General features: G+C 41.7%; 1 protein-coding gene across 2 annotated transcripts; it reads left to right on the top strand.

Moving 5' to 3' along the window:
• The first annotated feature begins 244 nt into the window (after positions 1 to 244).
• On the top strand, positions 245 to 24,060 carry tspan5a (tetraspanin 5a). 2 transcript variants are annotated; one of them, XM_071378853.1, is made up of 10 exons: positions 247 to 640; positions 9,336 to 9,386; positions 10,552 to 10,698; positions 11,096 to 11,266; positions 16,548 to 16,673; positions 17,735 to 17,782; positions 18,404 to 18,520; positions 18,802 to 18,863; positions 20,683 to 20,732; positions 20,899 to 24,060. In XM_071378853.1, exons 1-9 carry the CDS (start codon positions 560 to 562, stop codon positions 20,693 to 20,695), a joined length of 816 nt encoding a protein of 271 aa, XP_071234954.1. In that variant the 5' UTR covers positions 247 to 559; the 3' UTR covers positions 20,696 to 20,732; positions 20,899 to 24,060. The 2 variants fall into 2 exon arrangements, with proteins under 2 accessions (XP_071234955.1, XP_071234954.1); XM_071378854.1 differs by lacking the exons at positions 20,683 to 20,732; positions 20,899 to 24,060 and adding an exon at positions 19,797 to 20,670 and having other exon boundaries at positions 245 to 640.
• Positions 24,061 to 24,746: the final 686 nt, after the last annotated feature.

The following is a 24,746-nucleotide window of genomic DNA, read 5'->3' as shown; positions in this document are numbered from 1 at the left end:
ACAGCCTAGGAGTCACTGCCTTGCTTAAGGGCAGAATGGTTTCTTTCTTCACCTTGCTGGTTTAGGGATTCGAACCAGCAACCTTACGGTTATTGGCCAAACACTATTAACCGCCAAACACTATTAACCACTAGGGTAACTAGGGGTTCGAGCTAAACTTGGGCAGGAAGAGCAGGAAGAGGAAGAACAACCCACTACTTAACAGTCAAACATCTGATTGGTTGTAGCTGTAGTTCTTTAAAAACGCAGCCATAACTGTGGGGGAACGATTATCCGATGTGATCGGTGACAACTGAGAGGTCCCGTTAGTTGTAAACGCAGAGTGGATAGGTTGACGTTTGTTTGCTATTTACAGTGTTAGATTGTGCATTATTCTACTTTTATTATCAGGGTGACATCTGTGTCGAGGGATAGGCTACAGTATGTTTATTTTATTTGGATGAACCGAGCAGACAGCCAGTTCCAAGAATTGGATCGCCGAGGAGCTGAACCTGCCGCCTGCGAGCCTATGATCCGGCATATTTATCAGTCTATGAAGCCTACTGTATGAAATTCAAGTATGTCAGGAAAACATTTTAAAGGCCATGAAGTCAGTTGCTGCATCAAATATTTTATTTTTGGATTTAACATAATATTTTGGGTAAGTGTGTTTTTCTTCTTGCTATTTGCCACTCGTATTGTCTTTCATTGTGCAATTCTGAATCTGCAATCTGATGTTGTAAAATTAAACTGTAGGCCCAGCTAGAGGAAATGGCTTAAGTGATATTATAATAGCCTAATTATTGTGAATAATATTCCCATGAGGATTTTACGACCAAGATGCTTCACAAGCTGTTGGTATATTGACGTATTAAATGATCGTCCGTTAAAAACTATAATAAATGATAACATGTGATCTTTCGATGTGTGTATAGCAGCAAGCCACTTTGGTTGTGTTGCCATGCATTGCAAGCTATTTTTAACTTGCTTATTTTGGTTTGTGGATATGCACAATAGCCTTCACATAGACTGCTACTCAGAGCACTTTTTAATTTTCAGTCTCCACGGTTCCCGGTAATCCGCTTTCTGTCCTCGTTTGTCGGGACCAACTCACATCATTGTGAAAAGTTTTTCTTCACATGCGAATGGTTGCGTAAACATGAATATGCACTATTTATTATCATCATCGGACTCCATTCCCAGTAAGCAAAATTACGTTGAAAAAACGTCTAACATCCAAACGTTGAAGTGGCATCTTTTCTGGAGATTGAAAATAAATATTTTACAAGCGTTTTTCGGGTTCTGAATGAAAGTGGAAAATATGTCATTTATGCACGTTTAAAATACGTATTTTCTTTGTCATTGATTCTATGGCCAAATTTCAACTGCACATACTAGACATTCTCAAGTAATCCATATAATATAGGAACGATTGCAATGTAGAATATGTATCATTGCTGCCATCTGTCACATGCACTTATGTTAGCTTTTACAAAAGCTTAAAATTGTCAGTGATAATGTTCAAAGCAGTCCTACTAAATAAACCAACAGTCCACTTCAACGACAATAACAGTCTCAGTAACTGATCTGTTGTTGTTCATCTACCCTAATTGAATGCATTGACTGTCAGTCGCTCTGATTAACAGCATCTGCTGAATCACCAAAATGTAAATGTAAAAAATAAACACACGCAAAGCATACTGTTCTAATGAGCTCCGCCCCCAAACAAGTACACATTTGGTCAGTCTGGACTAGTCTGAACGAATCATAGACGTCTAGTCTATATTTCATTAGTTTGAACAGCACAATAGAGTATGGCACAGCTCGGTACAGTGGAGTACAGTACGGTACGATACAGTACAGAAGATTTGTATTCCGTAGAGTATTGTACAGTTTAATTTAGTAGAGAACAGTACGTACATCAGAGTAAAGTAGGGTACAGTACAGTACATTATACTGTACTCTACTGTGCTCTACTGTGCTCTACTGTATTGTACTACACTCTACTTTTCTTTACTGTACTGTACTCTGCTGTACTCTACTGTATTGTGCTTTGCTGTCCTGTGCTTTGCTGTCCAAACTTGTGAAACATAGATGTCTATGATTGGTTCAGATTTGGTCTGATCCGGACCCGACCAAATGATTGGTTCAGATTTGGTCCAGTCCGGACCAGACCAAATCTGAACCAATCATAGAAAGCTACAGTTGAAGTCGGAAGTTTACATACACCTTAGCCAGATACATTTAAACTCAGTTTTTCACAATTGCTGACCTTTAATACTAGTAAAAATTCCCTGTCTTAGGTCAGTTAGGCTCACCACTTTATTTTAAGAATGTGAAATGTCAGCATAATAGTAGAGAGAGTGATTTATTTCAGCTTTTATTTCTTTCATCACATTCCCAGTGGGTCAAAAGTTTACATACACTCAATTAGTATTTGGTAGCATTGACTTTAAATTGTTTAACTTGGGTCAAACTTTTCAGGTAGCCTTCCACAAGCTTCCCACAATAAGTTGGGTGAATTTTGGCCCATTGCTCTTGACAGAGCTGGTGTAACTGTCAGGTTTGTAGGCCTCCTTGCTTGCACACGCTTTTTCAGTTCTGCCCACAAATGTTCTATAGGATTGAGGTCTTGGCTGATTTCTGTTGATTTTCCCATGATGTCAAGCAAAGAGGCAGTGAGTTTGATGGTAAGCCTTGAAATACATCCACAGGTACACCTCCAATTGACTCAAATTATGTCAATTAGCCTATCAGATGCTTCTAAAGCCATGACATACATTTCTGGGATTTTCCAAGCTGTTTAAAGACACTTTGTTGACTGTGCATGTAATCTTCTGACCAACTGGAATTGTGATACAGTGAATTATAAGTGAAATAATCTGTCTGTAAACAATTGTTGGAAAAATTACTTGTGTAATGCACAAAGCAGATGTCCTAACCGACTTGCCAAAACTATAGTTTGTTAACAAGAAATTTGTGGAGTGGTTGAAAAACTGTTTTTAATGACTCCAACCTAAGTGTATGTAAACTTCCGACTTCAACTTTATGTTTCACAAGTTTGGACAGCAAAGCACAGTACAGTAGAGCACAGCACAAACTTTTCCGGACAAATCTATGTCCATGGACGTTGAAATCAAGGCCAGTCCAGATCGCACCAAAGAAGATTAAAAAAAAGATGATTGGTCCGGACAGGTCCAAAAAAATACTTTTAAAAGACGTTGGCCTCGATCCATGCGTAGAGGGTTATGTCTACTCAATTCACACTCAGTTTTTCCCTGTGAAAAGTAGGCCTAATGAATGTCCATTCCAAGACAGCTTATTGTTTACCTAACACTTAGCCTACACACCTAATCTAATTGTGACTAGGCCTATTAGTGAATTGTCTCAGATCTACTGCGAACCTACAGTATACCATTGATTGTAGGACTGACAACACTGAAAAAGGAGGATAGCTTCTAAAGATCCCATCATTATTTCAGTGACTTCATGTCCGACAGGGAGAGCTCACTATATGATACCAAGTAGCTGGAAAAATAGGTTAATTAATTAAATAAACATCACTATTGTTGGGAGAACATGTTTTGGACTCACGTCTGTGTTTCTTATTCCCCTTTAGTTTCAACTGCCCCGTTAGAGAAATGCATGAGCCAGAGTTTAAGGGTCATGTCCAGAGGGACAAAGACCATAACAAGGACATTTTTATATAATAAGCCTATCTCTGAAAAACAAATTTGGCTCTTCAATGTCTTCCCTTGAAGATTGAAAAAAGGCAAAGTCTTCCCATGATGCTTTTTCTTCATCTGTTGCCTCTGGAAAGTTTTTGGACTGGGAATAGCTGACCAGGGAGAGCTTTTCCCATTAGGATTACGTACAGGTCATGTGACTCTCTAAAGTCTTATGCTGGCTCGCAGGAGTTTGGCAGAAATGGTTGCCTGGTTAATTCAATGCTAATGTAATCCCATTCAACGCCCTCCATCGCCTTTGTTCCCCTCAACCCCTCCCTCTGACCTTCCTCCTAAAGTCCGTCCCATTCGGCATTGTCTGCTTTCAGTGCCATGGGACCATGTCCATGATCGTGAGAGCCAGTGGTCTGCTAATGGTTTGAGCATTATTGTGGTCTTAAGTGATGCGGCTGCAAGAGCCTGATATCACCTGCCATGATAGAGAACCTATACCTGCAATGGTTCTAGCCATGTCGCTGGCATGGTTATGCATTCTGTACTATAATGTACTTTTGATAACCAATTTGTGGTAAAGCTGGTATAGATGTTGAGATGAATGGGAATGCTGGTGAAGAGTTAAGGTATTTATGGGTAATGCCTAATGCCAGTAACATCTCTGATTCTGAGATAAAGCAAGCTAGGACCATAGAGATGGTTTGCATGTGAGAACCCCTTTACGGTTGCCCGTTGTCGTCAAGATGTGACAATATATATACAGTATATATCAAAGATCCATGTGAGAGGGCTTTGATAAACTACACAACTCTATCCTAAATGTCTTTGGAGGGTATTGCGTTGTGTAATACAGAATTGCTCATGATATCAGATTTATAAATGGAGCTAGTGCCACTAAAGAGAGGTTGCGTCAATAATTTATTGCAGAATTTTCAATGGGATTATGAGTGCAGTATCAGCGTTAAACTTTCTGTCACTGCATATTCTATTAAATCCAAGCTTTCTGTTTGTCATTGAAGCCACACATCCATGCCATGGCCAACAATAGGCCTAACTCACTGAAATCACTATCAACCACATTTAAAACTATCATTAATAACCCAAAGAATTGTCATTTTATCTGACATTGGAATGTAATATTTTCAGGCTTTCGCACATTTGTATCAACATTGTATCAACATTGTATCAACATTACAGAAAGTTCTCATCGGGCTGTAATGAATTAAAGGCCAGTGGATAAATAAAGGCTTTGGACACAGCTATAGCAACAGAATGGCAGCCAGAAGAAACATTGTTTGTGGTATTTTTGTAATAGTTTTCTCTCTGGGGGTCCATCTGGGACCATCGTCTGGAGTACCTCACAGTGTCTGGTGAAGTTCGAGATCACATATTACACAACTGGAGTCTTTACAAAACAAGAACCATGGAAACCAAAGGGTTTGCGTTGTGATTTGTCATTGTCACATCACATTAAATGTGCTAAAGAGGAGTGAGTGTGAATTATGACTATAGCTTTATACATAATGATAATCCTCCTCATCTCTTTACCCTATCACTACAGTTGTGAGTTTAGAGTTCAGATTATCCTCTGGCCCGTGGAGATATTACATTTTTAGTCAGTTCTTCTCCAGTATCTGACTGTGTTGATTTGAAAGATTTGTCATGGGCCCTCTTATCCTCAGAAAGTTTTACAGCTGCACCATTGAGAGCATCTTGACTGGCTGCATCACTGCTTGGTACGGAAACTGCTCGGCATCCAACCGCACGGCGCTACAGAGGGTAGTGCGTACGGCCCAGCACGTCACTGGGGCCGAGCTCCTTGTCCAAGACTCCAGCCTCCCGAGTCAGTCTGTTACCGCACGGCAAGCGGTAGCAGTCTGGGACTAAAAGGCTCCTGAACAACTTCTACCCCAAAGCCATGACTGCTGAACAGTTAATTAAACAGCTACCCAGACTTTCTGTTTTCACCCCCTACCTACATGTACTTTAATCAATCACCTAACCAAACCTACATGTACATATAACCTCAGTCAATCACTCCAACTACCTCATACCCCAGTACACTGACTCAGTACCGGTGGTACTCCTTGTATATAGCCTCGTTATTGTTATTTTATTACTATTTTCTTTTTATCTATTTGTTAATATTCATACTTGTGAACTGCATTGTTGGGGAAAGGGCTCGTAAGTAAGCATTTCCCTGTTTATTTGTTTTTTGGAAAGCTACCAGGTCTTGCCAGCCATTTTGATATTCAGTGTAATCTCAGGGAATTAAAGAAGTGGTGTAGGTACAGTTTGCATTTCCCTACAAACGTTTCAGCCGTCTTGCTTTCAATGGCTGAAGGGATCATTTATTATAGTGATGGTTACAATTCTCATACGGTTGATAAACAAATAGCTAATAGGGTTGTGTACTAAGTAACCAATAATCGATCTTTCAATGATATACAGAAAACGAACCCTAACCTGACATGTATGCAGCTCAACCCTACTCCCAAGGGTTACTTTATTTAGGGTGAATTTATTCATCATGGCTCTCTCTTCCCTCGACGAGGACACATTCAAAATGGGGCCCAGAGGACCAGACACATTTTCTCTTTTCCCTAAATCTGCAGATTGTGCTTCGAAACGCACAGTAAACCAACCATATCTAGGCTACATGACCCACAGTGTGTGTCGGCCATAAATTGCCTCTGATACAGCATTTAACAACCTGAGATTTAGCCTAACACTATTATTCTCATCCCAATTCTGGTTCACACACTGTATGACAATATCCCTGTATGATAATACAGCTTACTTTCTAGTCTCGCATTTGACTCCATTGTCTCTGAACTGGTAGCCAATAAAAGTGCAGGAGAGGAAGGAATCCGCTCAAGGATTTCACCAAGTGACCAATGGGGACTTTAAAATAGTTCCAGAGTTTAATGGCCTGTGCTAGAAGAAAACTGTGGATGGATCAACAACATTGCAGTTATTCCACAATGCTAACCTAATTGACAGAGGGAAAAGAATAAAGTCTGTACAGAATGCAAACATTCCAAAACATACATCCTGTTTGCAACAAGGCACTAAAGTTATACTGCAAAAAATGTGGCAAAGCAATTCACTTTTTGTCCTGAATACACATGTTTGGGGCAAATCCATTACAACACATTACTGAGTACCACTCTCCATATTTTCAAGCATAGTGGTGGCTGCATCATGTTATGGGTATGCTTGTAATCGTTTAGGACTGGGGATTTTTTCTGGATAAAAAATAAACTGAATGGAGCTAAGCACAGGCAAAATCCTAAAAGAAAACCTTGTTGTCTGCTTTTCAGCAGACACTGAGAGATGAATTCACCTTTCCAAAGTCCAAATCTACACTTGAATTGCTTACCAAGAAGACAGTGAATGTTCAGGAGTTACAGTTCGGACTTAAATCTACTTGAAAAGCTATGGCAAGACCTGAAAATGGTTGTCTAGCAATTCATTTTGAAAAGAATAGTGGGCAAATGTTGCACAATCCAGGCGTAGAAAGCTCTTACAAACTTACACAGAAAGACTCACATCTGTAATCTTTGCCAAAGATGCTTCTACAAAGTATTGACTCACAGGTGTGAATACTTATGTAAATAAGATATTTCTGTATTTTATTTTCAATACATTTGCAAACATAACTTAACTTTGTCATTATGGGGTGTTGTGTGTAGATGGGTGAGACAAAAATCTATTTAACCCATTTGAATTCAGGCTGTAACACAAGAAAATGTGGAATATGTCAAGGGGTATGAGTACTTTCTGAAGACGTGGTATGTGACCGTGAGCCTTGCTGAGATGAATGACAAGTCGAAGTGCTCTCTGTTGTCATGACAACAGATGCCTTTAGGCATTGTTGTCAAGGGGAAGGAACTTAGTAGTTAGGCTGTTCTAAGAATCACCAAGCATTTTTTTCAGGATATTGATATAATCGCCCCCCAAAACCTAGCCAGTTTGTTTGTGCTATCATGCCAGCTCCCTGTCACTCATGGTCCTGTTTGGCTTGACTGACAGCAATGGAGTTGGCAGGAGCACAAACAGTTCTGGGCTACACAAAACCACCCTCATTGTCTTTAGGTAGAATTCAAACAACTCAGAGCCGTTACATTTGCCAACACCCACCCCTCGGTTGACAAACAACCATTAGGGCCTCACTGTAGGCAGAAACCGAGATGGAGGAGGGTTGCTTTAACCGGGACTATCCATCCCTCTGACGTGTTGTTTTAGCCACAGCTGGGGTTTCTGTGTTTTTATGAGAAGATCAAGCTACCACATTACTGTGTGTATGCATGCACGTGTATCACTCCATTTGTGATTTGCGTGTGTGTGTGTATGGGTGTGCATGAGTGTGGGTGTATGAGTGCATTGACTATGTCCATCACCCAGCTGTCGAGGCTTAGCTCTTGTCTCTCATGTTAGTGTAGCCTATTGATCCAAGCCGTTTGGGTGTCCCAGCCATCAGAACACACAGGACGGCTCCTTCTGGCCCTTCCTCTCACACATACAGTAAATATGCAGAGCACTGACCAAACTGCGCCATCACCCTACATGTTATGTCATTCTTCTCCAGAGTGACAATGAACTTGTATCGTTGATCATCGAACAATGGCTGATCGAAGTCTTTATAGCTCAGCTCATCTAGCCACACATCTCTGTTGGTTGTGGCACCCTCTTTATACTTGCCCCTAGGCCTCGGATCTCAGACCAGACCTTAGCCAACAGCTCTGTATTACAACCACATGAAGTGGCCCTGGTGCACTAACAGGAGATCAGTGCTGTTCAGGATAGAGTAATAGTTTGCAAACGATGCCAGACTGCAACCAGATGGGGTGCAATGGCCGCTCTGCCAGTGTCCCAATGTCCCCTGTAGCTGGCGTATAAATGCAACCGTTTGTTCATATCATTCCGTGACATATAGGGCCAGCAAAGTTGCACAGCGCTGCCTGTTCAATCCGAGCTGGAAGGTTGGACAGCGTGGGCCTGTCTCGTTCACTTCCTGTTGTTGTCATTTGGAAATGGTCCACTGCATTCAGCCAGATTCCAGATGCCTGGCCCCACCCCACAGCTTCCTTTCAGACAGACAGACGGATGTACGGACAGGCAGAAAAACAGAATAGACAAACATACGGACAGACGGTCAGACAGGGAGGGAGGCACCTCAGACTTGTCTCTCCCTTTCAACTGAGATAGCAGTTTAAGATGTTATCACTAAATTAGTTAGTTAGTTCTGTCTGGCTTTTCAGAATAAGGGTTTCACTAAATTGTCCCAGAAATCAAATCGCTAATATTCTGACTGGGCATACGTTGCAGTTGAGTGAGGAATTCCTTGGGAGAATTGTACATTCTGGCTTTTTTAAATCCTTGACTCCTGTTTAGAATATGCAAGTGAAGATGTCCAAACATGCAATTTATTACTGGAAAGTGAAGTAATGTGAGTTGTGTGTTTATGTAACTGACGAGCATCGCTGACACCCATGATGTGGAAAACTTTTTTAACCGTCAAAGGTGAAATTGAAAGATAATACATTTTGACAAAGGTGAACTTGAGTGCAGGAAGGAGAGGTTTCACCCTCTTTTTGTCTCTGAGATTTGTGACAGTATATGATGCAGTAGCGTGATTAATGTGACATATTGTCTTTCTGTGGTCTCTTTCAGTTGCTGGGTGTGGCCTTCCTTGGAATCGGACTATGGGCATGGAATGAGAAGGTGAGTGGAGACTGGGTAACATAAGGACCCAGTAAGAACATCAAATAAGGTCTTATTAAACAAAGAAATGTTCACTTAAGTGCAATATACAATCAGTCTTTTCCCACCCTTTGTCATTTTTCTCCCTTGTGTCTGGAAGAGTAGCAAACCACCTGCTGACCAGCACCATGGCATGCTCCCAAGAATTATCTTGATATAAGACAGCTCAAGTTCTCAAACTTGGGAGTATTTGGAGTAATTTGTGAAAATATGATTACGGAAACAACACCAGAAGTACCCATAAGGGCACTGTCTACTCTTTTGCCTTGCTCTGACATACAGGCCTTGTAGGAGCCATTTTGTCTTACTTATGTGCTTGTTGTGTTGTCTATAGTTTGTCTATCTTGGGTCTTGGGTCTAAGCAGTAAAGAAGCACAAAACCAGTAAGGAGGAAGTGCATGAGTTGTTTTGGGGAATACAAACATAGTTGTTTTTATTAGAATGATTGAATCTGGGGTGGCAGACAGCCTAGATGTTAGAGCATTAGGCCAGTAACTGAAAGGTTGCTGGATCAAATCCCGAGCTGACAAGGTAAAAATCGGTTGTTCTGCCCCTGAACAAGGCTGTTAACACACTGTTCCCTGGTAGGCTATCACTGTAAATAAGAATTTGTTCTTAACTGACTTGCGTAGTTAAGTAGAAAAAAATACAAAAAATCTACTAGGGAGGAGCTGGTAGAAGAATACCAAGGCTGACAGCTTGACATACTGTATAATAGGGAGTTAACCTTAGAATGATAGTGGTGCCTGTTACTGAGGTATCCCAGGCCAAAACAGAACCTCTTTTTGATCAAGGACTTTTTATGAATTCTTTACACAAGGTTGGGTCGTAGTGGAATAGAGGAACTCTAAATTAGAACTCTCTGAATTATTTTAACACTTGACCCCTTACATGTTCTATTCATCCTGCCTTTTATGCACTCTATTCCCTCACATGGTTTTATAGCTTCCTTTTTAACCAAAATGTTTCTCTCTCTCTCTCTCTCTCTCTCTCTCTCTCTCTCTCTCTCTCTCTCTCTCTCTCTCTCTCTCTCTCTCTCTCTCTCTCTCTCACTCTCTCACTCTCTCTCTCACTCTCTCTCTCTCTCTCTCTCACTCTCACACGCTGTCTCTTTCTTTCTCTCCAGGGTGTTCTCTCCAACATCTCGTCCATCACAGACCTGGGGGGCTTTGACCCTGTCTGGCTCTTCCTGGTGACGGGAGGGGTCATGTTTATCCTGGGCTTCGCCGGCTGCATCGGAGCGCTGAGGGAAAACACCTTACTGCTCAAGTTTGTACGTCCACAACTCTCTCACTCCCAGTTGGATCCCATAGACATACACATTTCTATGTGTGTGTATGTACATCATTTATGTATATGTTATATAGATGATTGGCTCCCTCTTGAACTCCCACACCTTCCCCAGACTTAGTGCCTGTACTTCCCGCGGCTATGTCCCACATGTTTAGTCCATGATGTGTAGCCTTTTTCTGGGGCTGGGAAACCAGCCCACCATGTACCGTCTCACACATCAGCTATTACAGAACACTTCTGCGTAGTTGATTAGTCAGGTGTGTTAGTGTTCCCCCTCTCGTTATCCCTCTCTTTCCCACTCTTTTTATCCCTCTCTTTCCTCCTCTCCGTCCCCCTCTCTTTATGACTCTCTTTATCCCCCTGTTCCTGTATTCCAGTTCTCTGTATTCCTGGGGATCATCTTCTTCCTGGAGCTGACGGCTGGAGTGTTGGCCTTTGTCTTTAAGGACTGGATCAAGGACCAGCTCAACTTCTTCATCAACAATAACATCCGGGCGTACCGGGACGACATCGACCTCCAGAACCTCATAGACTTCACACAGGAATATGTAAGTGTTTGAAGATCAGTGTGTGTGTGTGTGTGTATGAGAAAATGTAGTTATTACAGAGGAGAAGCTCTGGTTTGAGTAAGGTGAAGAGATGGTCTTGTAAGGTGCGGGGGTAGGAGCATGTGTGTGTTGGCGTGTGAGAAAGCGATAGAACCTGGTTGCCCCACTCACATTTCCAAATGCCTTGGCAACATATACCATGTTTCTATAGCAACTAGGGGATGCAGGGTGGCCAACGATTCTCGTCGGATGTGTAGCGCTCTTAACAATTTTTGTGAAAAGGATCTTTTTATCCACGACATGAGAATCTCCCATAGTATCTTCAATATTCCTCGCAATCCAGGAATCAGGTCAATTTGAAATCTGCTGTGGAGTACATACCACCCAGCACAATATGTTTGCAGTCAAAAATGTGATTTTTCCAGTGTTTTATATATTTTATATATATATTTTTGTCAACGATCTACACAAAATACTCTGTAATGTAAAATACTCTGTAATGTAAAGTGGAAGAGATTTTTTTTTTTTTTTTTTTAAGTATGAAAAATATGTTTTGGAATATTTGTATTCTGTACAGGCTTCCTTCTTTACACTATGTCATTTAGGTTAGTATTGTGGAGTAACTACAATGTTGTTGATCCATCCTCAGTTTTCTTCTATCACAGCCATTCAACTCTGTAACTGTTTTAAAGTTACCATTGGCCTCATGGTGAAATCCCTGAGAGGTTTCCTTCCTCTCCGGCAATTGAGTTAGAAACGACGCCTGTATCTTTGTAGCGACTGGGTGTATTGATACACCATCCAACGTGTAATTAATAACTTCACCATGCTCAAAGGGATATTCAATGTCTGCTCTTTTTTTACCCATCTACCAATAGGTGCCCTTCTTTGCGAGGCATTAGAAGAACCTCCCTGGTCTTTGTTGTTGAATCTGTGTTTGAAATTCACTGCTCGACTGAAGGACCTTACAGATAATTGAATGTGTGAGGTACAGAGATGAGGAAGTCATAAAAAATCATGTTAAACACTGTTATTATTGCACACAGAGTGAGTCCATGCAACGTATAATATGACTTGTTAAGCAATGTTTACTCCTGAACTTATTTAGTCTTGCCATAACAAATGTGTTGAATACGTATTGACTCAAGACATTTCAGTTTCACTTTTGAGAGTTTCAGCTGAGACAAAGAACATTCCTTTGAATCCTGAGAGCGCAGGCCTGAATCTTCTCCCTTGATTTACAACAGGGCGTGAGTTGTTAATCCCCACTAGTTCTTTCCTTCCCCCTCTATGGGTGAGAGTGAAGTTTCATTGCAAACCTTATCTGACCTATTTTGGATTCTCGTGGACAGTCATGACAAGAGCCAAAGAGAAGGATTGCTATTGGGAAGTAGTAGCTCACCTCTAATCGCTCTCAGATTCTATGCACAGCTGACCAAATGAAGCTAGGTTTTTCTTCTAGCTCCTTAAAAGAGACTGTTTTGCCTTTTTTCTCTGGCCTGTTTAACAGAAAAACAAAGTGCTTCCTGAAGGAGGAGTTAAACCTTGCCTTGCCAGCTGATTCATAGTTACTAAACTGGTTAAAAGATGGTTGCCAACGCTTAGTCTATCGTATTGGATTTCTGTTCAAATGTCTCCATGAGCAGCATGATAAAATGTTTGTTGGAGACGTGATTAAAGATCATGTAAGTAGAAAGGCTGGTAGATTCCACATAGAATTCTCATGGCCGTTATAATATTGCTTTGACAATTGGCAACAAATTAAGAGCCTTAGTCTCAATTGCAAAGAGGTAAACATACTGCAGCATGCCTTACATAAGTGTGTAAAAGGTGCTTGACTTGCTGGATGGAGGATTTGAAATACTGTGCTCGTCACGGAAATCTCCCAATTGTAATTTTTTAAAGATGAATTCTGGTCCCCCACATGAAGTGGTACATCTTTGGTCCGCTCTTCTGGAGTCTCACTAATTTCAATGTGGTCATGAATGATCTATTTGATAAGCAAGTGGCATGGCTGCTCAAGACCCTTTTTGTGAAGCATTCGTAGTGGGTACTCTGGTGGAGGAGACGGCATCAAGTTTGGCAAGCCTCGTCCTGAGCTGTGAAAACCTGCAGACAGTACTGATTTCCATCAATTATGTTCCTGCAGGTTCTTTTGGCCAGATTCGCCAGAGTAGACTGTACTTGTAACATCTCTCGGTGTAAAAGCTTTTGGACAAAGGTCTCATCATAAAGAGCTTCATGGTGAAAGATAGACACTAGTATTATTTTACTATTAAGAGTCACAACAGCGGCGATCAGATTCAACATGTTTACTTATCTCAATCTGCGCATGTCATACATCAGTACAGATGCCCTCAAGGGACACTGAAGCCACCTCAAGATATTAAAGGTGGATCAGACTGCTGACACAGGAGGTGAGCAGAGTACTTTATGGAGCCCAAGGGCGTACAGTGAACTGTTACTGGTTGGAGATGTGACAAGCCAGTGGATCAGTGCTCTTACTGGATAAAAGAGGACTGCACCTCTTTTGTAATACACTGGAGATACATGGGGGAAGAATCACAGATGAGCTACTTAGAGCAGATATTGTGGGAGAGGCCATGTGAGGATTTTCACTGGGGCTGACTATCCAGGTTCTTGAGGGCCCCAGTGTCTACTGGTATTTGCCTCTCCCTTGAATTTAATTAATTAACTAATTTGATTGCTGTGAAACTGCAGTTACTACTGTACCATTGCTGTACTTAGGTTTTGTGGAAGATTACTAATGTTGTACATATGTTGGACCCTACATTTGTTCAGGCCTGTTTTACATTTGTTTGGAAATGTTTTATTGCTCTGTGTGTAAAGGGTATATACTTATGTATGTCTTCAGTAACATTCTGTCTGTATATTTTGTGTATCGTCCGTCTGTATATTCAGTTTGTGTATATTTTGTGTATCGGCTATCTATATATTCAGTTTATTGTGTATATTCTGTGTTGTCTGTCTGTATATTCCATTTATTGTGTACTGTCTGTCTGTATATTCAGTTTATTGTGTATCATCTCTCTGTATATTCAGTTTATTGTGTATATTCTGTGTATCGTCTGTCTGTATATTCAGTTGATTGTGTAGATTGTGTATCATCTGTCTGTATATTACGTTTATTGTGTAGATTCTGTCTATTGTGTATTCTGTTTTATTGTGACAACACCATTTCACATTCCTGGTACATGCAAATGTACTTTGCGATTAAAGGTGATTGTGATTCTTCTTTAGACTGCAGGTAGCCTAACGGCGATGTAAGTCGCTCTGGATAAGAGCGTCTGCTAAATAACTCAAATGTACACAAATCGTAGTCCTAAAGACCTAGGACCTAAATGAACCCAAAATAATTGTCTCTTTTTAAACTGTATTTTATGGAATTGCCTTTATAAAGACTAACATTAAAATGAGACGGAGAGAAAGATGGAAGGGAGCAAAGCAGTTGATGGCTAATGAAAGTGTTCAATGCAATTTACCTCTGCACTCGTTAAACCACTTTCACTTATTGGACTGCTAATCATATCATACAATGATGAGGTGCTAAAGCTATTACCATATTAAAATTAGTTATGCTGAATTACTTTCAATGTAATACAGTGGTTCGGTAATTAAACATTAAATATGATATAATATAAATGATTCATTCGTTTTGCTTCACTCAATAATGTGTCTTAAAATCCTCACTCAGGCTCCTTATATTGTTATCAGAAATGATAGATCTCCCGGGTGGCGCAGTGGTCTAGGGCACTGCATCGCAGTGCTAGCTGCGCCACCAGAGTCTCTGGGTTCGCGCCCAGGCTGGGCTGGGTTCGCGCCCAGGCTCTGTCGCAGCCGGCCACAACCGGGAGATCCGTGGGGCGACGCACAATTGGCATAGCGTCGTCCGGGTTAGGGAGGGTTTGGCCGGTAGGGATATCCTTGTCTCAGTATGTAAAAAAATAAATAAAAAAAAATAAAAAATGTTATGAAAAATGTATGCACTCTACTGTAAGTCGCTCTGGATAAGAGCGTCTGCTAAATGACTAAAATGTAAATGTAAATGAATTCATATGCGCTTTAGCCAACATATGTATTGAATTCACAAGGGCCTTGTGTAGAATCTCCTCTCTGGATTGGTCTTCGTCTCAGTTTCTCTATTCAGTGGCAGGCCTTTGTTCGTGTAGCCAACTGGTTGGCAGAGGCGCTTGTCGTTTTTCCATCTGGGCCTCTATTCACAAAGCGTCTTATAGTAGGAGTGCTGATCTAGGATCAGTTCACTCCCCCCTCTTCTTATTCATTAGGGTCTGAAAGGCAAAACTGATCCTAGATCAGCATCCTGCTCTGAGACGCTGTAAATATGTGCCCTGTTTACAGCCTTCCACAATCTCTGTGAGTCACACACCACCCACACTGATGGTGTGAGATGAGAGAGGAATTCACTACAAAGTCATTCCCTCTAAACATTGGACTCTTTGTTTTCACCATAAATGATAGCACTGCTATGCTGCAGTAGTGTGTGTGTGTGTGCGTATGGTGTGTGGGTCAGCTCTTTGTTCATCCGCACGCAATTGGTAACAACCCATCTGCAACTGCCTGACTATATGTGAAAATCTGAGGCCCGACCCTAACCCACAAATATAGAAAATGCGCTGTACAGTAAGAGATGGCAGAAAGATTTTTTGACAGGCCTTCCTAGATAGGCCTATATTTGTGCTTTAGAATTTGGCCGGTTTTAACACAATTTAAAAGTTGTTTAAACTCTATAAGATTTCAGTTCGGTTTGGATGCATCTTTTATGTGGTTGAAATACTATCAGCTTTTATGATGCTGATAAAGATAGCCTCACCACCTTCACAGATGATGCATAACCGCACATTCATTCTCAGATGCTGAAATAAATCCATCATCATTTCTCCACTCCTGTTCCTGAGTCAATGTACATTTTGGTGTATCATTTTACTGCAAGAGATACGTAAATTCTGCAGGAGTTAATGTTATATTAGGCTAGGTGAGAGGTGATAAACTTAGTCAGTGTCCAGATATTTTTTGGACATATTTAGTCACCGATCAGACGCTCCTATCCAGAGCAATATACAGGACTTTATTATATAATCTCGTGGACTGTGGGTTACGAGTCAACCCGTGCAACACAAGTGTGTGCGTGTGTTGTGAGGTAGTGGAACTTCCTGGGTATTTAAAGTGAAACACATTTGAAATGAAAAGGAAGCAACGTGGACGTGCTGATGATGTTCTCTTCTCTGTTGCTTCCTGTCAGTGGGAGTGTTGCGGCGCATTCGGAGCGGACGACTGGAACCTCAACATTTACTTCAACTGCACGGACACCAACCCCAGTCGGGAGAAATGTGGCGTCCCCTTCTCCTGCTGCACCAAGGATCCTGCGGTAAGAAAGTCTCACAGGGGCTAGGTAGGGTTGGTCAGAGACGTGGGTCATGGAGTTCGGTAATCAAGCCTGGATTCCAAACTGAAAACCAACTCCTTTCCCCTTCGTCCTTGGCTTGCTGTTGCAGATCTGAAAAGACTGGATGGGTAAAAAAAACAATATGGTGGAAACTCCTTTTAGCCAGACTTATATATATATACTGCATCTATGGCTCTTCTTTTAGCGGTATTTAGTACACTGAGCCAGTCTCCTCAGATATGTGAGGGGGAGTCGTCAAGGACGGAGGAAAGTGAGTAAGTCTCCTATTTGGAACACAGCTCTAAGCTGCTTTCATAAGAGTGCCTCAACTGGAGAAGAGGGAGGTAGCAAGAAAGTAAGACATGTTGAGTCAGAGAGAATGACAAGAAAAGTGAGCAACAAAAGGGTTTGACTGAAGAATAGATACTGTGACATAAGGACATAGGAGAGGTAGAACGTGACAGAAGAGAAAAGACATAAACAAAGAGGGAGGGAACAAAAGTCCTGGCGACAAAGGGAGGGAGAGAACATTGTAACAATGGCCTCCACACATGCAGAAAACATCAGCTACATGGGACTGCCTGTGACAAGAGCATCAAAGGGCTAAATTATTTTCATAATGGTATCTGGAAGATCAGGACTAATACAGTAACGTCTTTCATCATTGGGGCACTTTTGAACAATGAATCCTACAAGATGTAGTGGAAATTGTGTTCCCTGATGAATGTGTCACACTTTTACAGTTAAAGGGGTAGTTCACTGACAATGATTTTGCTTCTGGTTAGTTCCAGAATGTTCTCAACTGACTTGCCTAGTTAAATCAAACATTTTTTTTTTTAAATGGCAGTATCTATGAGACAGCAAAAACCATTTCTCAGCCTGGCATTAATGCTAACATGCTCATATTATTGGTCATAAACTCAAACATGAATTGACACACGAACAGGAAATGGTCATGGGTGTCAGTAGTATTAGCAATGGAGGTTGGGGGGTATTGGCAGTTGACTTCTCTTTTTGATAACACTTGTATTTCTCTTCATTAGGAGGATGTGATAAACACGCAGTGTGGCTATGACGTACGAGCCAAAACGGTGAGTGCTGTTCCATTTCTCTCCACTTTCCCTCTCTACCGCCTTCCTATTTCCTTCCCTTACATTTGTCCTCTCGTTTCCCTGATATAGTAGCCTCTAATTATTATGATGTAAGAGACATTACTGAGAATATATAAAGTTATATAATATAATGAAGGGCTATGTAATACGATGGTTGTATAATGAAGGCATATGCTTGGTTTTCATGCCATTTGGAGGCTAAGAAGCTCCCTGTACGGGAGACCCATGGGGCAGCGCACAACTGGCCCAGCGTCGTCCGGGTTAGGCCGGCAGGGATGTCCTTGTCCCATCGCGCAGTAGCGACTCCTGTGGCGGGCCGGGCGCAGTGCACGCTGACACGGTCGCCAGGTGTACAGTGTTTCCTCCGACATGTTGGTGTGGCTAGATTCCGGGTTAAGTGGGCATTGTGTCAAGAAGCAGTGCGGCTTCGTTGAGTTGTGTTTCGGAGGACGCACGGCTCTTGACCTTCGCCACTCCCGAGTCCGTACGGGAGTTGCAGCGATGAGACAAGACTGTAACTACCAATTGGATACCACGAAATTGCCGAGAAAAAAGGTTACAAAAAGAAGCCTCCCTGTAATAAACGTCTCATTATCGTAGGACGCAGAGCAGAAGACTTACATCCATGTGAAAGGCTGTGTGCCACAGTTTGAGAAGTGGCTACAGGACAACCTGACAGTGGTGGCTGGGATCTTCATAGGAGTTGCACTGTTACAGGTAAGAGAAACATTTCTTTGACTACTTTCAGCCTAGAAACAGAGCAAGCTACTTCGATTCAGAACATTAACTTGTCTCAGCAGCATATAGTGATGTTTAGACACACTACACATGACTGATATGGCTTGTGTCCATCATATTAGTATCTTGTGGAGAAGTATTGTAGAAGAGCAGAAATTTAGAGCAGAGCAGCTTGACTCAGTCAGGACTGGTTAAATGTTAATGAAAACATTTAAGTACAACAGACATCACATTCATAATTTATTTTCTTTCTTTTACAGATATTTGGAATATGTTTGGCACAAAACTTAGTGAGTGACATTGAAGCTGTGAGAGCAAGCTGGTGAGAAAAATACATCTCTCAATTTCATTCTATAACATCTTATGCATTTCCCTACATCTTTCATTATTATCTGGATTCATTATTGATTTCCATACTCCTTAGCATTTGCGGCATTGAAAATCAGAGAATTTAAAGTTCTACAATTGTTTTATTTTGAAAGTGGGCCACCATGTGGACTAAAGTTGCAGGACGGCGTCATGGAAATCCTTTGACTATGGAATCACATTTCAAAACCAGATTAGCATTTTAGAAAAGGTGCCTCCCTCATTTGGCATAGAATAAGAGTCAGAAGATCTTGGGCCATATGTATCAAACTGCTGAAAATAAAACAATGGTTTAATAAATGGTTGAAAATTGTGAAAATGTACTCCTACTCTCAAAATGAAGAAAAAAGTTACAGCATTGATGTGTGTAACCACTAAATCAGCATTTTACCAGATTCTTCATTTTTCTGATGTAGTTGGATACACATCGATCCAGAGTATGCTGTCCAGTAAAACTTTTAGTTGTAGTTTCTTTGGCTTTGCTCTGGTTACTAACGTCACCTCCTAGTTTGACAGAGTAATTTCACATAGGTTCTGCCCCTCTCATTTTTACATTTGTCAGACACCGTTATCCAGAGTGACGTATAGGAGTAATTAGGGTTAAGTGCCTTGCTCAAGGGTGCGTCGACAGATTTTTCACCTAGTCAGCTCGGGGATTCGAACCAGCAACCTTTCGGTTACTGGCCCAACACTCTTATCCGCTAGGTTACCTGCCACCCCAGCTGGCCACTCAGCTAGGAGACAGGAGCACAGCACCCCCCACTCACTCATGCCCACCCGTCCCTGGCAGGGTGACTGGGGGACTAGCTGTTACACACTACTACTCTGCCACACCATCGTCATGCCAACTCACCTCACGCTTCATTCTTCCTCCCCCATGCTTCGTCAGGGTGCCCCCGCCCTCTCTCTCCATGCGCCGACCCCCGCCTCACTCTGGAAAGAAAGGGTCTGCGTACTACGCGTGAGGAACATGCTCGCGAGCGTGTGTATGTATGAACTGTAGCCAGTGGGTGTTGTTGTTGTCCTCGTGAATCAGCACTAGTCACCGTAGTCTATGATATACCACAGCCCAGACCCTGCAAGACTCCTGCAATTCGAACCAATGAGTTGACTGAGGAATATGATATAATATATAACATAAATCCAATGCTTTGCTGAAATAGAGTATAATGTTAGACTCTTTAAGCTAAAACTTCCGTGGGTGAACACAAGCTGAAATGACAGACTTAAATGCAGGCTTAACTAGCCTGCCCTGTATACACTGTCTGCCAGGGGTGTAGTGGGTTCTGTAAATTTCCAAAGACACATTGCCCTTTTTCCAAAGCCAACGAATAGCCAAAATGTCTACCTATAGAAGGACTGGACATTTTCCTCCACCCGTCAGTTCTCTCCACATCCTGTTGTCATGAAGAATGGAAACGCTTTCAGACTATTGAGAAAGGACTCCTCCACCTCCCTCAGATCCCTCCTCCACTCTGTCACTGTGCCAAACCATCCCTCTGTGCCCCCCTGACCATGCCCACCCCAACCTATCCACCAGGGGTGTATTCAGGATGCATTAGATGTTTACCGAACACTCAAAACGCAAATGGAACTACAAATGGACTTGAATTTAACATTTGGTTCCAGAGTATTGTGAACACTACTGATTAGAGTGGGACTGAAACACTTGATAACATTTAAAAACTTTACGCATTTTAAATACACTCCCTGGCTTTGCTCTTGTGTAATAGAAAGAACATGCTTTAGCTTTTTTTCTCTCCCTTGCGGTGTAGTTTGTTTACCTGATGTCACGGTTCACCTGTCTTCACCCAGGAATGCACAGGTAAGGATTACCAAGTTACCTAGCTGAGCTTTATAGTGCACTTATGTCACAAATACAACTGTGTCGTTGACATTTCTCAAAGTTCACCCCAGTAATACATTGACATGGGACTAGGATTAGTTTGTTTTAAGAGCTGTGACTGACCTTGATGTCTGTTTCTCCCAAGGTCTCTTCAGCATGGCTACGCCATTCTCAGCGCATCAGAATATGCTCAAAGCCTGCTGCCACTGGGAAAGATTCCTGAGAGCACCTGCACCATGGTGACCTGCACATTCTGATCCTTTTTAAAGATGGGTTTAGGGTTGCAAATTTCCAGTAACTTTCCAAAAAGTCCCAGGTTTTCCAGGAATCCCAGTTGGCAGTTTTCTGGAAAACCTGGGAATCTTGGGAAAGTGACCCTCTTTTGCATCTCCATTGTTCCATGGGATTCCATCCATGTGACAAACACTTTGTGTAGAAATGTACAGAAAATAATGACCCCAAAAAACTTGGGGGCAAGTTGTTTGTAAATGCACTGCATGCCTGTCCACATAGGATGGCCACATTTAAAATACCCAAATGCGAGACTACAGGATGATATTGCGGGACAGTGTAGCCTACATGAATAACAACATTTGGCAGCCCCCCTCCCAGAATTTAACATCACCAGTAGGCTTAGACTACCACATCCTAATATATATTTTTTCATAAGCGCATATTAGTGGTGCTTGAATTTGTTGATAAAATGCGGGACATGATTGTTTCGTTGCAGGATGCGGCACAAAGGGGGAAAATGTGGGACTGTCACACAATCCGGGACATGTGGTCAACATACTGTCACAATAGCATGGATTCTGGTTTTGTTTCATTAGAATGTGCGAAAGTTTTCTTATTGACACAAGTATTTTTAACAGTAAAATAGTAGCTGTATTTGTGGTGACACTGAGCTTAGGAAAGAGAGTAATGGTGCTAGAGTGCAAATGTACAGTAGTAGTCACAGCCTTTAAGTCACATTTCCTTTGAACTGCTGAAGCGTTGTCGGTTCAAGCGTTTTTGTTGCACAAATGAGCATTCGTTATATTCCATGCCATCTCTTCCACCTGGTGAAATACATACAGGTATTTCAGATACTTTCAAATACTTGAGGTGTGCTTGATTTAGCATGTTTGCACTTTTGGGACTAGCCACTTGGTTCCATTTTAACAGGCAGACTAAATCAAGCACACTTAAAGGTCCAATGCAGCCGTTTTGATCTCAATATCAAATCATTTTTGGATAACAATTAAGTATTTTACTGTGATTTTAATTGAAAACAATGGTCGAAAATAAACAAAAATATCTTCTTGGCCTCCCGAGTGGCGCTGTGGTCTAAGGGTCTTCCACGACCAGGAGACCCATGGGGCAGCGCACAATTGGTGCACAATTGGCCCAGCGTCGCGTTAGGGGAGGGTTTGGCCGGCAGGGATATCCTTGTCCCATCGCGCTCTAGTGACTCCTGTGGCGGGCCGGGTACATGCACGCTGACACGGTCCGCAGGTGTAGTACGGTGTTTCCTCTGACACATTGGTGTGGCTGGCTTCCGGGTTAAGCGGGCATTGTGTCAAGAAGCAGTAAGGCTTGGTTGGGTTGTGTTTCGGAGAACGCACGGCTCTCGACCTTCGCTTCTCCCGACTCCCTATGGGAGTTGCAGTGATGAGACAAGACTAACTACCAATTGGATACCACGAAATTGGGGATAAAAAAATAATTGTTTCAATCTCTTCTTAACAAAGAGCAATTTCTCTAGGACTTGTGAGTGGTCTGAGTTGGGAGGGGGAAAACTGAAAATTAGCTGATATTTGCAGAGAAGTTTGGAACTCTTTCTCATTGGGCGGCAGGTAGCCTAGTGGTTAGAGCGTTGGACTTGTAACCGAAAGGTTGCAAGATTGAATCCCCGAGCTGACGAGGTAAAAATCTGTCGTTCTGCCCCTGAACAAGGCAGTTAACCCACTGTTCCTAGGCCGTCATTGAAAATAAGAATTTGTTCTTAACTGACTTGCCTAGTTAAATAAAGGTAAAAAAAAAAAAATTGGTCTATTAACTAATTTACAGCATGGTGGTGTCAACATGGAAGGGTAAAACTACATCCACCAAAACAGGATGACATTTCAGGGGGTCTTTTCAAACAGCTCTGACACTAAAAGAACATTATCATCATGTTCCCAGTATTATTCCAACCTCAGTGTGGAAATATACTTAAAACACAGGATAATCACATTTTTGACTGCACTGGGTGTTTTAAGTATCAATGTATTTTGTCTGATCTCTGCACACTCTACATACAAGTTTTTAATGGTCAAAACATTCAATAAAGTTGTATCCCTGTTTTTCAGTTCATGTCCATTCCTTACTATGGTGGTCTTCTGTTTTCAATACCTCAAAGTGAATAGTGTCAATCTTTAGGAATCCCTGCTACTCCTTATTCGATTTTGTTCTGAGGGCTGAATGTGATTGGTTGGATGAAAGTGAAACTACCAGTGGTGGGACATTACAATGGCCAGTGAGAGTGAAAAGAAAACTCACTTGCTGTCATATTTGTAGGTGGTGGATTGTGTAACACTTGGGTTGCCATGCTGAAGGTCCCTGGTTCAAATCCCTGTGTGGTTTCAGTTTTCTAGCTCAACTATCAGTGGGCGGAGCTTTCAAGGACCAGTGAGAGTGAAATAAACATAAGGCCAAGTGGGAGGTTTGATGGTTTTGACAAGATTGGATACATCTTTTATCAGATTTGACTTTTCGTAGCAGGTTAGGAGAACTTACATTGCAGGTTAGGAGAATTAGGATAAGGGTTAGATAAAATGCCCCAAAAATTAACTGACTTAATTTAACAAACGCTTATAGCCATGACCGAGGTGGATGAACTTTTAACCAAGTTAACCAATCACAGCCAGGGGGGAAACTTGTGACCAGTGACAGGTGAGAGTTAAATAAAATAAATGCTGTTAGGGAGGTAGGAGGGCATTAAACATGGGTTGTGTGACACAAGGTCCCTGGTTTGAACCTTTCTAAAGTTGACCTTCAACATTTATTTTGACTGTTTAGAGTGAAAAGAGCAAAAAGTCAGGCTGGTGGGTGGTGTCCTGGGTGGCAGAGGGCATAACACAAGAGTTGCCATCAGTGGTTTCTTCATTTCATTCCCAGTTTGGCCTTTAACACGACTTTTATGATCTTAACCAATCTCACTCCTTTCTGCCCTGAGAACAAGTTACTGTTTTTCTTTCATTTCCATGACAGAAATTATTTTCTTTGTTGACCTGCTGACTTTGTTAATAGTGTTAATTGTTAATAAAGAAGGGACATGACTAAGTGATTTGGCGTCCTCTTTCTCTGCCGGACTCGCATTCATTTATTTGTCAATGGTGCTTTGAACCTCAGTTGGATGGCCCAAGTCTGAAGGAACGATTTCTAATAGATTGTGGACTACAGGAAAAGGAGGACCGAGCACGGCAAGCGGTACCAAGAGGCTTCTAAACAGCTTCTACCCCCAAGCCATAAGACTCCTGAACATCTAATCAAATGGCTACCCAGACTATTTGCATTGCCCCCCCTCTTTTACACTGCTGCTACTCTGTTATTATCTATGCATAGTCACTTTAATAACTCTACCTACATGTACATATTACCTCAACTAACCGGCGCCGCAGCACATTGACTCTGTACCGGTACCCCCTGTATATAGTGTCGCACTTGTAGGACCTACAGTTGAAGTCAGATGTTTACATATACCTTAGCCAAATACATTTTAACTCAGTTTTTCACAATTCCTGACATTTAATCCTAGTACAAATTCCCTGACTTAGGCCAGTTAGGATCACCACTTTATTTTAAGAATGTGAAATGTCAGAATAATACTAGAGAGAATGATTTCTTTCATCTTTTATTTCTTTCATCACATTCCCAGTGGGTCAGAAGTTTACGTACACTCAATTAGTATTTGGTAGCATTGCCTTTAAATTGTTTAACTTGGGTCAAACGTTTCCGGGTAGCTTTCCACAA

This window comes from Salvelinus alpinus, chromosome 31 (genome assembly GCF_045679555.1).
Source record: "Salvelinus alpinus chromosome 31, SLU_Salpinus.1, whole genome shotgun sequence".
Lineage (NCBI taxonomy): Eukaryota > Metazoa > Chordata > Actinopteri > Salmoniformes > Salmonidae > Salvelinus > Salvelinus alpinus.
The sequence above is the reverse complement of the archived record's forward strand: the minus strand, read 5'-3'. Positions and strand labels throughout refer to the sequence as shown.

What these genes read in the sequence shown, in the direction of transcription:
- tspan5a (XM_071378854.1), top strand. Translation starts at nt 560, where the DNA reads ATGTCAGGAAAACATTTTAAAGGCCATGAAGTCAGTTGCTGCATCAAA. An exon ending in GCTGCACCAAGGATCCTGCG is followed by an intron (nt 16,674 to 17,734) that starts GTAAGAAAGTCT and finishes TCTCTTCATTAG; the next exon opens with GAGGATGTGATAAACACGCA. An exon ending in ATGACGTACGAGCCAAAACG is followed by an intron (nt 17,783 to 18,403) that starts GTGAGTGCTGTT and finishes TCATTATCGTAG; the next exon opens with GACGCAGAGCAGAAGACTTA.